Source organism: Sceloporus occidentalis, unplaced genomic scaffold (genome assembly GCF_023333645.1).
Source record: "Sceloporus occidentalis isolate IW3139 unplaced genomic scaffold, rSceOcc1.0.p SCAF_1, whole genome shotgun sequence".
Taxonomy (NCBI): Eukaryota; Metazoa; Chordata; class Lepidosauria; order Squamata; family Phrynosomatidae; genus Sceloporus; species Sceloporus occidentalis.
In genome coordinates this window covers 151,870,080-151,881,920 of record NW_028316981.1, presented here as the reverse complement: position 1 = coordinate 151,881,920, position 11,841 = coordinate 151,870,080, and the positions used below count along the sequence as shown (strand labels likewise).

General features: G+C 45.8%; 1 protein-coding gene across 1 annotated transcript; it reads left to right on the top strand.

The window, feature by feature from the left end:
- Nucleotides 1–1,685: 1,685 nt before the first annotated feature.
- On the top strand, nt 1,686–10,110 carry LOC149322433 (tubulin alpha-1A chain). Its single transcript, XM_089477581.1, has 4 exons — nt 1,686–1,837; nt 5,746–5,968; nt 6,563–6,711; nt 7,202–10,110. The coding sequence occupies exons 1-4, from the start codon at nt 1,835–1,837 to the stop codon at nt 8,180–8,182; spliced, it is 1,356 nt and encodes a 451-aa protein (XP_089333707.1). The 5' UTR covers nt 1,686–1,834; the 3' UTR covers nt 8,183–10,110.
- Nucleotides 10,111–11,841: the final 1,731 nt, after the last annotated feature.

Below are 11,841 nucleotides of genomic sequence, written 5' to 3'. Positions count from 1 at the left end.
TAGCTTCCAGGATCAGAAGAGAAAGAAAAGGTTACAAAACAAGAGGGTGATTGAAAAGGTGAGGGAAAAGGGTGCCCTCCACCCACTTATGGCTCTGGCTCTTTCCACCACCGGCTCCAGCTCCGCCGACAGCCAACATGCTGCCCCTGAGAGATTATGTGAGAGAACTGAACCCTCACTGCAAGAAAGCCCCTTCAACTCCATTTTAGAGTTTTCTAAGGATTTGTCTGAGCTACAGATTAATGAACCTCTTTCTCCCATAAGAGATGGGCATTTGTGTCCATCTAAAAATGTGCACAGTCTAAAGTATTTTCATTTTTATTTGCTTGCTTGCTTGTTTATTGAAAATATTTCCACTCTGCATAGCACCTGAGTAAGATCTCAGTGTGATTTCTACTAGTGTTGCCATGATCACGCCTGTGCTACACAAACATTCAGACTATGCCATGATTCCTGGGCCTGGGACATAGATCTGCCTGTTTCCCTAATTCTGGACTATACTATTGTCATTCCAATGTTTCCAGGTTTATCGCTGCCACATTACGCAGGGGGAAAGTCAAGCATTTTCTAGGAGTTGGCATTTGTTGTGGGGCCCAGAGCACAAACGTCAATTCCCAGAATTCCATAGAGCCAGGAAAGAGTTAAAGCGGTGCCAAACCAGGTTATTCCTCCAGTGTGGATGCAGCCTTTAACTCCCATGGCTCCATGCTATAGAATTCTGGAAAGTCTAGTGTTTTTTGTTGCACCAGAGCTGAGCTACACTTTCCAGAACTCCATATAATGGAACCATGTCAGTTAAAGTAGTATCAAACCGGAATAATGCTGCAGTGAGGGCGCAGCCTTAGTGGCCAGGATTAGAGGAGGTGGAAATCTTCAGAAAACAGAGAAGCTTGGATGGGAGAAAGGCGGAGGGGCTGGAGGGAAGAAGGCATCCTTTCGGTCTCCCTTGGCAGAGAGAGACAAAGGGCCAGGGCCAGCCTCTCCACCTGCTTTCCCTCCCCTCCTTCCCCCCGCTGTCTCTGGCTGCCAGGCTAAGAAAGAAAGAAAGAAAAGGCGGGGGGGAAGCCGGGAAAACCCGTCCGCCGCCGCTGCAGAGGAAACTAAAGCCCAGCCTCATACCGCACCCCTTAGGGATGGTTCAGGGTTATGCCCAGGGGGGGAGGGGGGGATTCGAACCCCAGTCTCCAGAGTCACAGGCCAACACTCAAAACAACTAAACCACGCTGCCTCGTTTCCATTAAAGCTTCACATCCCCGACTTCCACAGCATGGAACTTTGGCAGATAAAGCGGTATCAAACCGTATTATTTCTACAGATAGGATGCAGCCATAGTCTTTTGCATTTCTCCAGAGAAGAAACCCTTCCCCCCAGGCAATTGCTTTGAACTCTTGCGGGGGTCCTTTTCCTTCTCCCCCCCCCCCCCGCTCCCTTTGTCTGGAGGATGCTGCACAGAGAGAGAGAGAGAGAGAGAGAGAGAGACCCGGGGCTGAGGGGGGGCTGTGTGTCTGCCTGGGGGGGAGGGTCCTGGAGATGACCTCATCATCCCCTTGGTGCTCCTGAGCCAATCCCCGTCCTCCTCCCGCGGCTTCTGCGGCCAGATTGGGCTGCCCTTCCACCAACCGCAAGAAGCCCGGTCCGTCCCCATGGCGACGGGGCTGTATATAGGGGACCCGCCTCGGCCCCCGCCCCACACCTTCTCTTACATCGACCCCCTAAGAGTCGCGCTGTAAGAAAGCACCCGCGCCTTCCTCCTCCTCCTCCTCCTCTTCCTCCTCCCTTCCCCGGCTCCACTTCGCCAAGGACCGCAGCACAAGCAGCAGCAGAAACCACAACCATGGTAAGCAGAGGCGGCCGGGCCCCTTTGCCTCCTCTCCCCCTTCCTTCCTTCCTTCCTTCCTTCCTTCCTTCCTTCCTTCCTTCCTTCCCTTCTTTCCGCCTTCTCTTCTTTCTTTCTTTCTTTCTTTCTTTCTTTCTTTCTTTCTTCTCTTCTTTCCTCTTCCTCCTCCTGTCCTCCTTCCTCCCTCCCTCCCTTCCTTCTCTCCCTTCCTTTCTCCTTCTTTTCTTCCTTTCTTCCCATCTTTCCTTCTCCCTTCCTTCACCTTCTTTCCTCCTTCTTTCTCTCTTTCCTCTTCTCTTCTCCCTCCCTCCCTCCTTCCCCGACGACGCCCCAACGTGGTCTCTCTCGCCCGATGCTCTCCCGCAGGGCTCCAGTTTCTCGGCAGACGAAAAGAGCAAAGCAGAGGAGGGCGTGCGCTCTAAGCCGCTCTCTCTCCCAGGCTGCATCCGCACTGCAGAAATAACCCGGTTTGGCACCGGTTTAACTGCCAGGGCTCCGCGCTGTAGGATTCTAGCAACGGTAATTTGCTGTGGCGCTGGAGCTCTCTTGACAGAGAAGGCTAAATGTCTCACGAAACTATCACCCCCAGCCTTGAATGGAGCCCTGGCAGTTAAAGTGGTGTCGAACTAGATTGTTTCTGCAGTGAGGATGCAGCTGCAGTTCCTTCCCGGGCGGAGGCTGGGCTGCTTAATCCAGGCCCGGGAGGAGAGGGAGGGGGCAGGCTGGCCAACTATGGCTCTAAGCATCTTCCGTTGTTGTTGCTGCTGCTGTGTGTCTTCAGGTGGTTTCCGACTTCTGGAGACCCTAAGGCCACCCTGCCTGGAGTTCCTTCAGAGGAGGGTTGCCCTTGCCATCCTCTGAGGCTGAGAGAGTGTGACTCGCCCAAGGCCACCCAGTGGGTTTCCATGATGACCCAGTCGGGATTCGAACCCTGGTCTCCAGAGTCCTAGTCCAACACTCAGACCACACGCTGGCTCTGCCCTGGAAAGGGCAAATCTGACAGGCTCTGGGCTCTCAGCTCCTTTCAGGCAAAAAACCCCATTTGGGAATCAAACCCAGGGCTGGAGTGGGGGGCTAGGGGGGTGCAGGGTTTTTTCTCTTTCGTGCCCCTTTTCAAAAGAGACGTGCTTTAAATCACTGGAGCCCTTTTGCAGGAAGGCTGATAGATAGATCTCACGGGATGCATCTACACTGCAGAAACAATGCAGTTTGACATTGCTTTAACTGCCGTTGGCTCCATCCTACAGAATCCTGGGATTTGTATATTTGCACAGCACTACCAGCCCTCTTGGACAGGGAAAGCTAAAGACCTTGTTAAACTACAAATCCCCAAATTATATAGGATAGAGCTACGGCACTTCAAGTGGGATCAAAAACTACATCTGTAGTGCATTAATAATCCAGTTTGACACCACCGTGACTGCCATGGCTCTAAGCTATGGAATTCTGGGAAGTGTAGTTTATTGTAGCACCAAATGGTGCCACAACAAACTACACTTCCCAGAATCCCATAGCATGGAGCCATGGCAGTTACGATGGTGTCAAACTGGATTATTAATGCACTACAGATGCAGTCAAAGTATTATTTCTACATTGTAGATGCTCCCTCTATTGAATGATGCATGCATCAGTAGGCATTGGAGGGAGGGGAGAGAGCAGCATAGGGATGCAAGGGATGGATGGGCAGGGAGGACCCCCAATGCCACAAAAGGGGCACCTTGGCTGCACAGCATTTATTCAACTTTGGTGGGCATAAGTTTAATTGAACCCAGTGGGACTTGGCTCTCAATAGTAACAATAGTAACAATAATAATAATAATAATAATAATAATAATAAATTTTATTTCTTTCCCATCTTTCTTCAAGGCTCGAGGCAGGGTACAACATGTTAAAATGCAAACCACAATTTTAAAAAGTAGCTGTACATTGGTTGGATCAGGAACTGGAAGTAGCCAGGGGCTAAGGAGTTTGCCTCCACCCAGTTGCTTTGGGAATGGAGAAAGGGCTGCCTTGGCAAGGAGAGACCACACCCAGCCTTTGCCGGGCACCAGCCAGGGACCCTGGATAAAGAGGAGCCTTGTAAAAGGAGTCTGTGCTGAGGGGTGGGGTGGGAAGCATCACCCAGACAGGGCTCCCTCCTCCTTCCCTCCCACCCCCTCCCCCTCCCCCTCCCCCCTGCATCCCAGATGCCCTGAAGCAGATTGGTCCCCCAATGAATAGGAGGCAGAAGGCGATGGCTGACAGGCAGACAAAGAGGGTGGCTCCTCTGGCAGATGTGACCAGAATATCATTAATTGGGAGACAATGCAGCAACCCAACTGTATTGGTTTCTCTTTTCAACAAGTGCCTCCCTTCCACATCCATTGTGCTCCGCTCCCATTTGTACCCTTGCTGTATTGGAAGGTTCCACTTTTAACCCTGTGCAACATTCCCAATATTTTAAAAAGAAGAAGACATTTTAAATTGTTTGTGCCCATAAGTTTTGAAAGCATGGTCCATTTAACAGAGGGGGGGAAATGGACACTGGAGACTTGTCTCCACCACTTACATTGCTCCCTTATAATCATGCTTTCTTGGCATGCGATGTAGAAGCTTTGTCTTCTGATTCAGCCATTGCATTCAATTCTTTCATTCCCAAGCGTGTTCTCAGCTGAGCTGAGGTCAGAGGAGGGAAAATGGGCAAAACAGCATAATGAGATCATGCTGGAAATAGACCCAGCTGTATTAATCCATTGCAGATGGCAGACACCAGCAGTCCATGTAGGTGTGGACGGCAAAAAGAAAATGGTTCGAATCTTGTTCCTACTACAGAGTATAGCCAGTATTGCTAGACAGGGTGTGGCCTAGACCCATTTCTTTCTCTCACCAAATGGCTGAATATTCTGTAGCACAATAGAAGAACAGAAGGAAAAAGTACCTGAGGATGAGCACATTTCAGCTTGCAAAGCAGGGAGGAAAGAGTACAACCCCAAAGCTAAGGGGCTGCAGAACTTTGGAGTTTTCTCAAAATTTAGTCTCTTCCCAATATTGTGAGGTTGAACATTGATGGATAATAATTTATCTCCAGTTCAACATGGATATCAAAAAGAAATTTGGGTAGGGAATCCATTGAACACAGCTTTGCAGTATTCAGGAACAAAGGGTGGGTGTGGCACCCTGGCACTCCAAGGTATGATGCTACAACTAAACCACTTCAGTTGCAATTGACTTATCTTTCCCTAGAGCTGAACAGTTTGGTGCCTTCTCTACAAATACATCTTTTATTTTTTTATCCCCATTTGAACAACAGAATTTTGAACAATGAACAAGTAGCTGTTACATTGGTCTCTTCTTTTTGCTTTGTGAGCATTCATCACAACAAACCTTAAGAGCATCTGAAGTCTTATTCCTATAGTCGAGTGAAAGGACTATGGTAGATTTCTGGTGTTTTTATTTAATGAGAAAGATGTGGTTATTAAAATACTGTAACACAGCAAAGTAGAAACCCAGTTAATAAAGTGCATTTATGCCATTTCTAGTCCAGCATGCTGTCATCCTCCCCATGGACAATTGTGTGCCCTTGAAGCCAGCAAATAAGGACACAGAGGCAGTAGCTCTGTCCCACTGTCACCAATAATAGGTATTCAGAAGCACACCTAATCTGAACCTCCATATTGCAGACAGACATTGATAGAGTCTTCTTTTGTTATTAATCCAGTCTTTTAAAAATCTCCAATCTAGACATGGGTCTTTCTACAACTGAAAAAAGAGCGGGAGTGCATAAACTGCTGGCAAGGGTCTCTGTCCTCTACTCAGCCTCTTCCTCATACATGTGCAAACCTACATGTGTTGCTTGCCTCAGTAAATTAAGCATATTAAACTTCTCAATTGTTTATTTTCTCTCTTTCTCTTACCTCTCTTTTACACAGCGTGAGTGCATCTCCATCCATGTTGGCCAAGCCGGTGTCCAGATTGGCAATGCCTGCTGGGAGCTCTACTGCCTTGAACATGGTATACAGCCTGATGGGCAGATGCCCAGCGACAAGACCATCGGGGGAGGAGACGACTCCTTCAACACATTCTTCAGTGAAACAGGAGCTGGCAAACACGTCCCCAGAGCTGTCTTTGTAGATTTGGAACCAACTGTGATTGGTAGGTGTAAACTCCATCTTGCTGAGCATGAGCTTTTCCCCTAAGGACAAAAGCAGCCTTCCACAACTGGTGACCTCCAGATGTGTTAGAATTCATCTTCTTCCATCCCTTGCTGTGGTGACTGTGAATGATGACAGTTGTATTCCAAATTCTCTGTCAGGGCACCAGGTTGGGGAAGGCTCAGACTCCAAGACATTGGCTTTTCCTGAGCATGAGGAATATTACTTCTGGTTTTTATTTGTTATATTTCTATCTCACTTTCCCTGCAGGAAGCTTATAGTGACATCTGTGTCTCCTTTCCTAGCTGCTTTATCCTTCCAACATACTTATAAAGTGTTGTATAAATCCTCTTTAAACATCTCAGTGCATCTCCCACTTGATTACAATTCTTGCTTTCCATAGGTTCCAATTAAAAAAAAAGACCTACCGTAATAATATCACTGGTATTTTTTATTATATACTTATCAGTTGATGAATACCAAGGGAATAGGACATTTTTCCAGATAAAGCCTAAAAGATATAACTACAATGCCGGCAGTTAGATTATCCTTTTACAGTAAGCTAATTCTAATAATTTCTCCTGACTCTCTGCAGATGAAGTGCGCACTGGAACCTACCGCCAGCTCTTCCACCCTGAGCAGCTCATCACTGGCAAGGAAGATGCAGCCAACAACTATGCCAGGGGCCACTACACCATTGGCAAGGAGATCATTGACTTGGTCCTTGACCGGATCAGAAAGCTGGTAAACATTTTTTGACTAAAAGATTAACTGGACATGATACTAAAACACCAGTAATTCATGCTGTCACATAGAATATTAGCAAGTTCCAAATTGTACATTCAAAGAACATAGCCATGGTTAGCATACATATTAATAGTAAAGTTGCAAGTATGTACTAATTGGAATAGGTGCATGAAATATCTTCTGACTTCACTAGCTGCCAAATTAAACTGAGAAAATCCCAAGCAGTGTCAAATAGTGCTGACTGGTAGCTTTATGCTATCTCTAATATAGACAGACCATTTATTTATTTTTCCTGTGCATATTACATGAAGCATGAGCAACTCCTGGCCCTCCAAGTGGTGCTGGACTGGAACCCCTGTTATACATTGTAAGGGACTATGCAGGGTGGGGCTGGTGCAGTTCCCCAACTCTTAGAGGACTTTATATTGCCCCACCCTATTTTAGATGGTTATTGACACAATTATTTAACAGTAATTTATTTCCACAGGCTGACCAGTGCACAGGCCTGCAGGGCTTTCTGGTCTTCCACAGCTTTGGTGGTGGCACGGGCTCTGGTTTTACCTCCTTGCTGATGGAGCGGCTGTCTGTTGACTATGGCAAGAAGTCCAAGCTGGAGTTCTCCATCTACCCAGCTCCTCAAGTCTCCACAGCCGTAGTTGAGCCCTACAACTCCATCCTGACCACCCACACCACCCTAGAGCACTCTGACTGCGCCTTCATGGTAGACAACGAGGCCATCTATGATATCTGCCGCAGGAATCTAGACATTGAGCGCCCCACTTACACAAATCTGAATAGGTTAATTGGTCAGATTGTGTCCTCCATTACAGCCTCCCTGCGATTTGATGGTGCCCTGAATGTAGATCTGACAGAATTCCAGACCAACTTGGTGCCCTATCCCCGTATCCACTTCCCCCTGGCCACCTATGCCCCGGTCATCTCAGCTGAGAAAGCTTACCATGAGCAGCTTTCTGTGGCTGAGATCACCAATGCTTGCTTTGAGCCAGCCAACCAGATGGTGAAATGTGACCCTCGTCACGGTAAATACATGGCCTGCTGCCTGTTGTACCGTGGTGATGTTGTTCCCAAAGATGTCAATGCTGCTATTGCCACCATCAAGACCAAACGCACCATCCAATTTGTGGACTGGTGTCCCACTGGTTTCAAGGTGGGCATTAACTACCAGCCCCCCACTGTGGTCCCTGGAGGCGACCTGGCCAAAGTACAGCGTGCGGTCTGCATGCTGAGCAACACCACAGCCATTGCTGAGGCCTGGGCTCGCCTGGATCACAAATTTGACCTGATGTATGCCAAGCGTGCCTTTGTCCATTGGTACGTTGGGGAGGGGATGGAGGAAGGAGAGTTCTCCGAGGCTCGGGAGGACATGGCTGCCCTTGAGAAGGATTATGAAGAAGTGGGTGTGGATTCAGTTGAAGGAGAAGGGGAGGAGGAAGGAGAAGAATACTAAAAGAAAATGTCACAATGGTGCTGCTCTTACAGGGAATTTTAAAGCTACAGTGATGAGAAAAAGTTTGCGACCCCTTAAAGTTGCCATTATTTCACTTAAAAAGTTACTAGATCTTAATGTAACCCCATAATCCTAAATATATTAGATGCCTAGATTAAATAAATGACACCTAAAGATGATACATTTTCAAAATGTATTTATCTGACTGATATATTAGTCCAGTGGTGGTGAACCTATGGCACGCGTGCCAGAGGTGGCACTCAGAGCCCTCTCTGTGGGCACATGCTCTGTCACCCCACCACAGAGTTTGTTACTAGAAAGCCAGGGGAACATGGCACTTCGTGATAAATAAGTGGGTTTTGGGTTGTAGTTTGGGCACTCGGTCTGTAAAAGGCTTGCCATCACTGTCTTAGTCAATACCCAAGTGTGAAAAAGTATATGAATGTTTAGACTGAGTGATACCCCTTGAGTAACAATAATGTCAGGTAAGCATTTTGAGGAGTTACCAAACTGCTTCCTCTGAATAAAGGCCTTTGTTGCATTAAAAACTCACTTCAGGTCCTGCCACAGCAAGCAGCCTAGACCTGCCTAGGCCAGTCTAAACTAATGAGTTTAGAGCTAGAGTTTGACTAGGCCATTCTAAAACACTGAAATTATTCTTCTAAGGACATTATTTGATAGATCTGCTTGTATGTTTAGGATCATTGTTGTGTTTCATGATCCAGGTTTGGTTCACCATCGGCTCTAGGAAGTCGTAACCTGATGTTCTCCTCTTGTATTTTCTGATACACTGAAGAATTCAAGAGTATATAAAAGATAGCAAGATGTTCAGGTTGTGAGGCAGCAGAGCAGGCCCAAACCAACACTATCTGATGATCATACTTGACAAGGGGAACCCCAGTGATTGAACCCATTATATTTGACCAAATATATTGTTTCTTGTTGAGGCCCTAACCTACCTTTGACTCATATATCCAGAGAATAGTGTTCCAGAAGTCTTGGGGGAATCATAAATGATCTTTAAAAAACTTCAGATGGGCAGCAGTGTTCTTTGTATAAAGCAGTGGTTTCCTCCTGGCAACATTGTTCTTAAGTCTTTTCTGGATCATTGAATCATGAGCCTTCACAGTGTGCAAGCATGCCCTACCGATTGTTGGATGTTACTCTGGGGTTCTTTGTAACTGGATGATGTGCTGGTTAGTTCTTGGAGGGATTTGGATAGGGCAAACACTCCTGAATAGAGTGACTGTGAACTTGAACCTTCTCCATTTGTAGACTAGCTGTCTTAACAATGGGTTGGTACATCCCCAGATGCTTAGAAATTGTTTCATAGCCCTTTCTAAATTGGTGAGTAGCAGTAACTGATTTTTCTGAGGTCTTCAGAGATGTCTTTTGACTGTGGTGTGACATGTTTCCACACAACTATGTGCTGACAACCAAATTCACAAAGTTTCTGATCCTTTTATTGAGTGCCCACAACTCACCCCACAGACATATCAAATTACTTAAGGAATGATACTAATTATTTCCTTTAACTGAACTTAGGCAGCCAGAAGTTCACTTGATTTTGCACTTATTTGGACTTTTTATATACTCACTGTCTGCCTAATTTATACATTGTTTTATTACGCAAGAAACATAATAGGTTAATTTAAACCTTACTGGATATTTAGAATAATGCTGGATTTAATTATGTCCTATTAAAAATATGGAATATCCATAATTATCATTAGGGTTCGTGAACTTTTTCTCACCACTGTTTTTAACAACATTCAAGTACTAGTCTGATTGGTTAATTTATGTAGCTGTGTAAATTGTTTGCCCTACAATAACTGATCTACGCTTTAAATCATGAACGTTTTACAGACCCAAGCCATCCAATAATGTGATGGCTTTGTGAATAAAAAGCATTCCCTGTCCTAGAAAAATTGTGTCTTGTTTTCTAAAAATATATAACATTATTCTACACATTCTGAGGCTGGGGTTGGGAGCTAACAAAGTAAACCTGTACATGCATTATGGAGGGCAGGGCTGCACCACTGGTGGAATCACTGTCATATCTGATATGAGGCAGTGGAAATGCACACAAACAATGGGAAGATTAAAAGACATATCTATAGTGTCTGGAAAAATAGCCCATGAACCAGCATTGGTGCAAGTTACTATGTACACATGGCCACAGAGGGAGCCAAACCATGCAGTTCAGCCCCAATGTATTCCAGCCATATTGCTCTCACTCACCCACTGAAATGTGCAAGAAATGAGAAAATGGCAGCAGGTGCATCCAAGGATTTCCAGTGATGTTCTTTATTAAAGTAGGTGCAGCTGTGTTTAAGAGGCCACTTGTTTTAATCTCCCCATGAGTAAACATCTTCCTCCTCTGCTCAAGGAACAAAATTCAGCAGCAACAAGAAATAACATTCAGTGAGGTTTGCAAAGCAGGCACAAACATGTTTAAGGAAGTTGCCTGTTCTAATCTACATGAGATTCTTTTCTTGATAGCCATTATACATTGAAGAGGGGATGGTCAGAACAGTTATAGAGACATAGAAGAAATTGTGCACATGCTCCTAAGGATGTCATTTTAAACAATTTCATGGGAAGACATAGCATGGTATGGTATGGGGCTGGAGGGTAAGACTGAGGGAGCTGGTGGTGGGGGGGAGATAGTTATAGGTATCTTTCGTGTACAGTGAAGGGACAGCTCAGGGAGTTTGTATCCTACCAGCCATGTTCCTGTCCCTGGAACTGTAGGTAGCAGAGGAATGGGGGTGGGGGAGAATACAAACCTATTAGCTCTTGTTTTGCCAGAATAATTTTGGATGCACTGCTAGAAAGTCCCTTGTCTGCAACATTACCCCTTGCAATAAGCAAGTTGGCCCAACAGCAGTCTAGAATTAACTGCTATCACCATTGGCTCATGGTATGAGCACTCTAGGGACATCCAATTTTGGGATAAGTTGCCCCCTGTCCGCTTGGATCACAGGCCAAGCATGTGCACTGTACAGTGATACCTGAGATAGCATGGAAACTGGGTCACTGTTACTTGAGTCAGGTTATGGGTCTGTAGGCATTATCCTAGGTACACGCCTAATTCCTGCATTGCAGAGACAGTGTAAAAGTTCTGCAGGGAGAACTACACCATATCCCCACATCTCACCCCCTCCAGACCTCATTTTAGCTGCACTCCAGAATCATTTAGCGGAGAGTGGTAAATCATCAAATAAGTGTCTGGCAGTGTCCCTGTAACCAGATGCAGAACAATGATATCATCCTCCAAGAACTCTAGAGGGTTGACGAAGGTTCAGCAGATGATGTAATTGTTCTGCATCTAGGTATAAGGATAGAGGCAATCAGTTCTCTTATGTCTCTTGCTCTCAACTGGCCATGAAATGGTTGTGGAGTGCGGGGCTGCAACACCTAAAAGGTAAGTCCTGGTGGCATTTTTGTCACTGTGTGAAATCAGTAGAGAATTCTGACTTCTGCAGCAATCACCACCATAACAAAACATGATGATGTACATTGGATTAATACCATCATAACTCATAAATTGGACGTCAGCCATAATTAGCTATGTCAGTGCTTTGCAGAACGTTTCAGAGCTGAAGAATGCAGTGTATGGGTTCAAAGCAAATACATTTTATTTAAAATACAAGTAC

What these genes read in the sequence shown, in the direction of transcription:
- LOC149322433 (XM_089477581.1), top strand. An exon ending in TTTGGAACCAACTGTGATTG is followed by an intron (nt 5,969 to 6,562) that starts GTAGGTGTAAAC and finishes GACTCTCTGCAG; the next exon opens with ATGAAGTGCGCACTGGAACC. An exon ending in TTGACCGGATCAGAAAGCTG is followed by an intron (nt 6,712 to 7,201) that starts GTAAACATTTTT and finishes TTATTTCCACAG; the next exon opens with GCTGACCAGTGCACAGGCCT.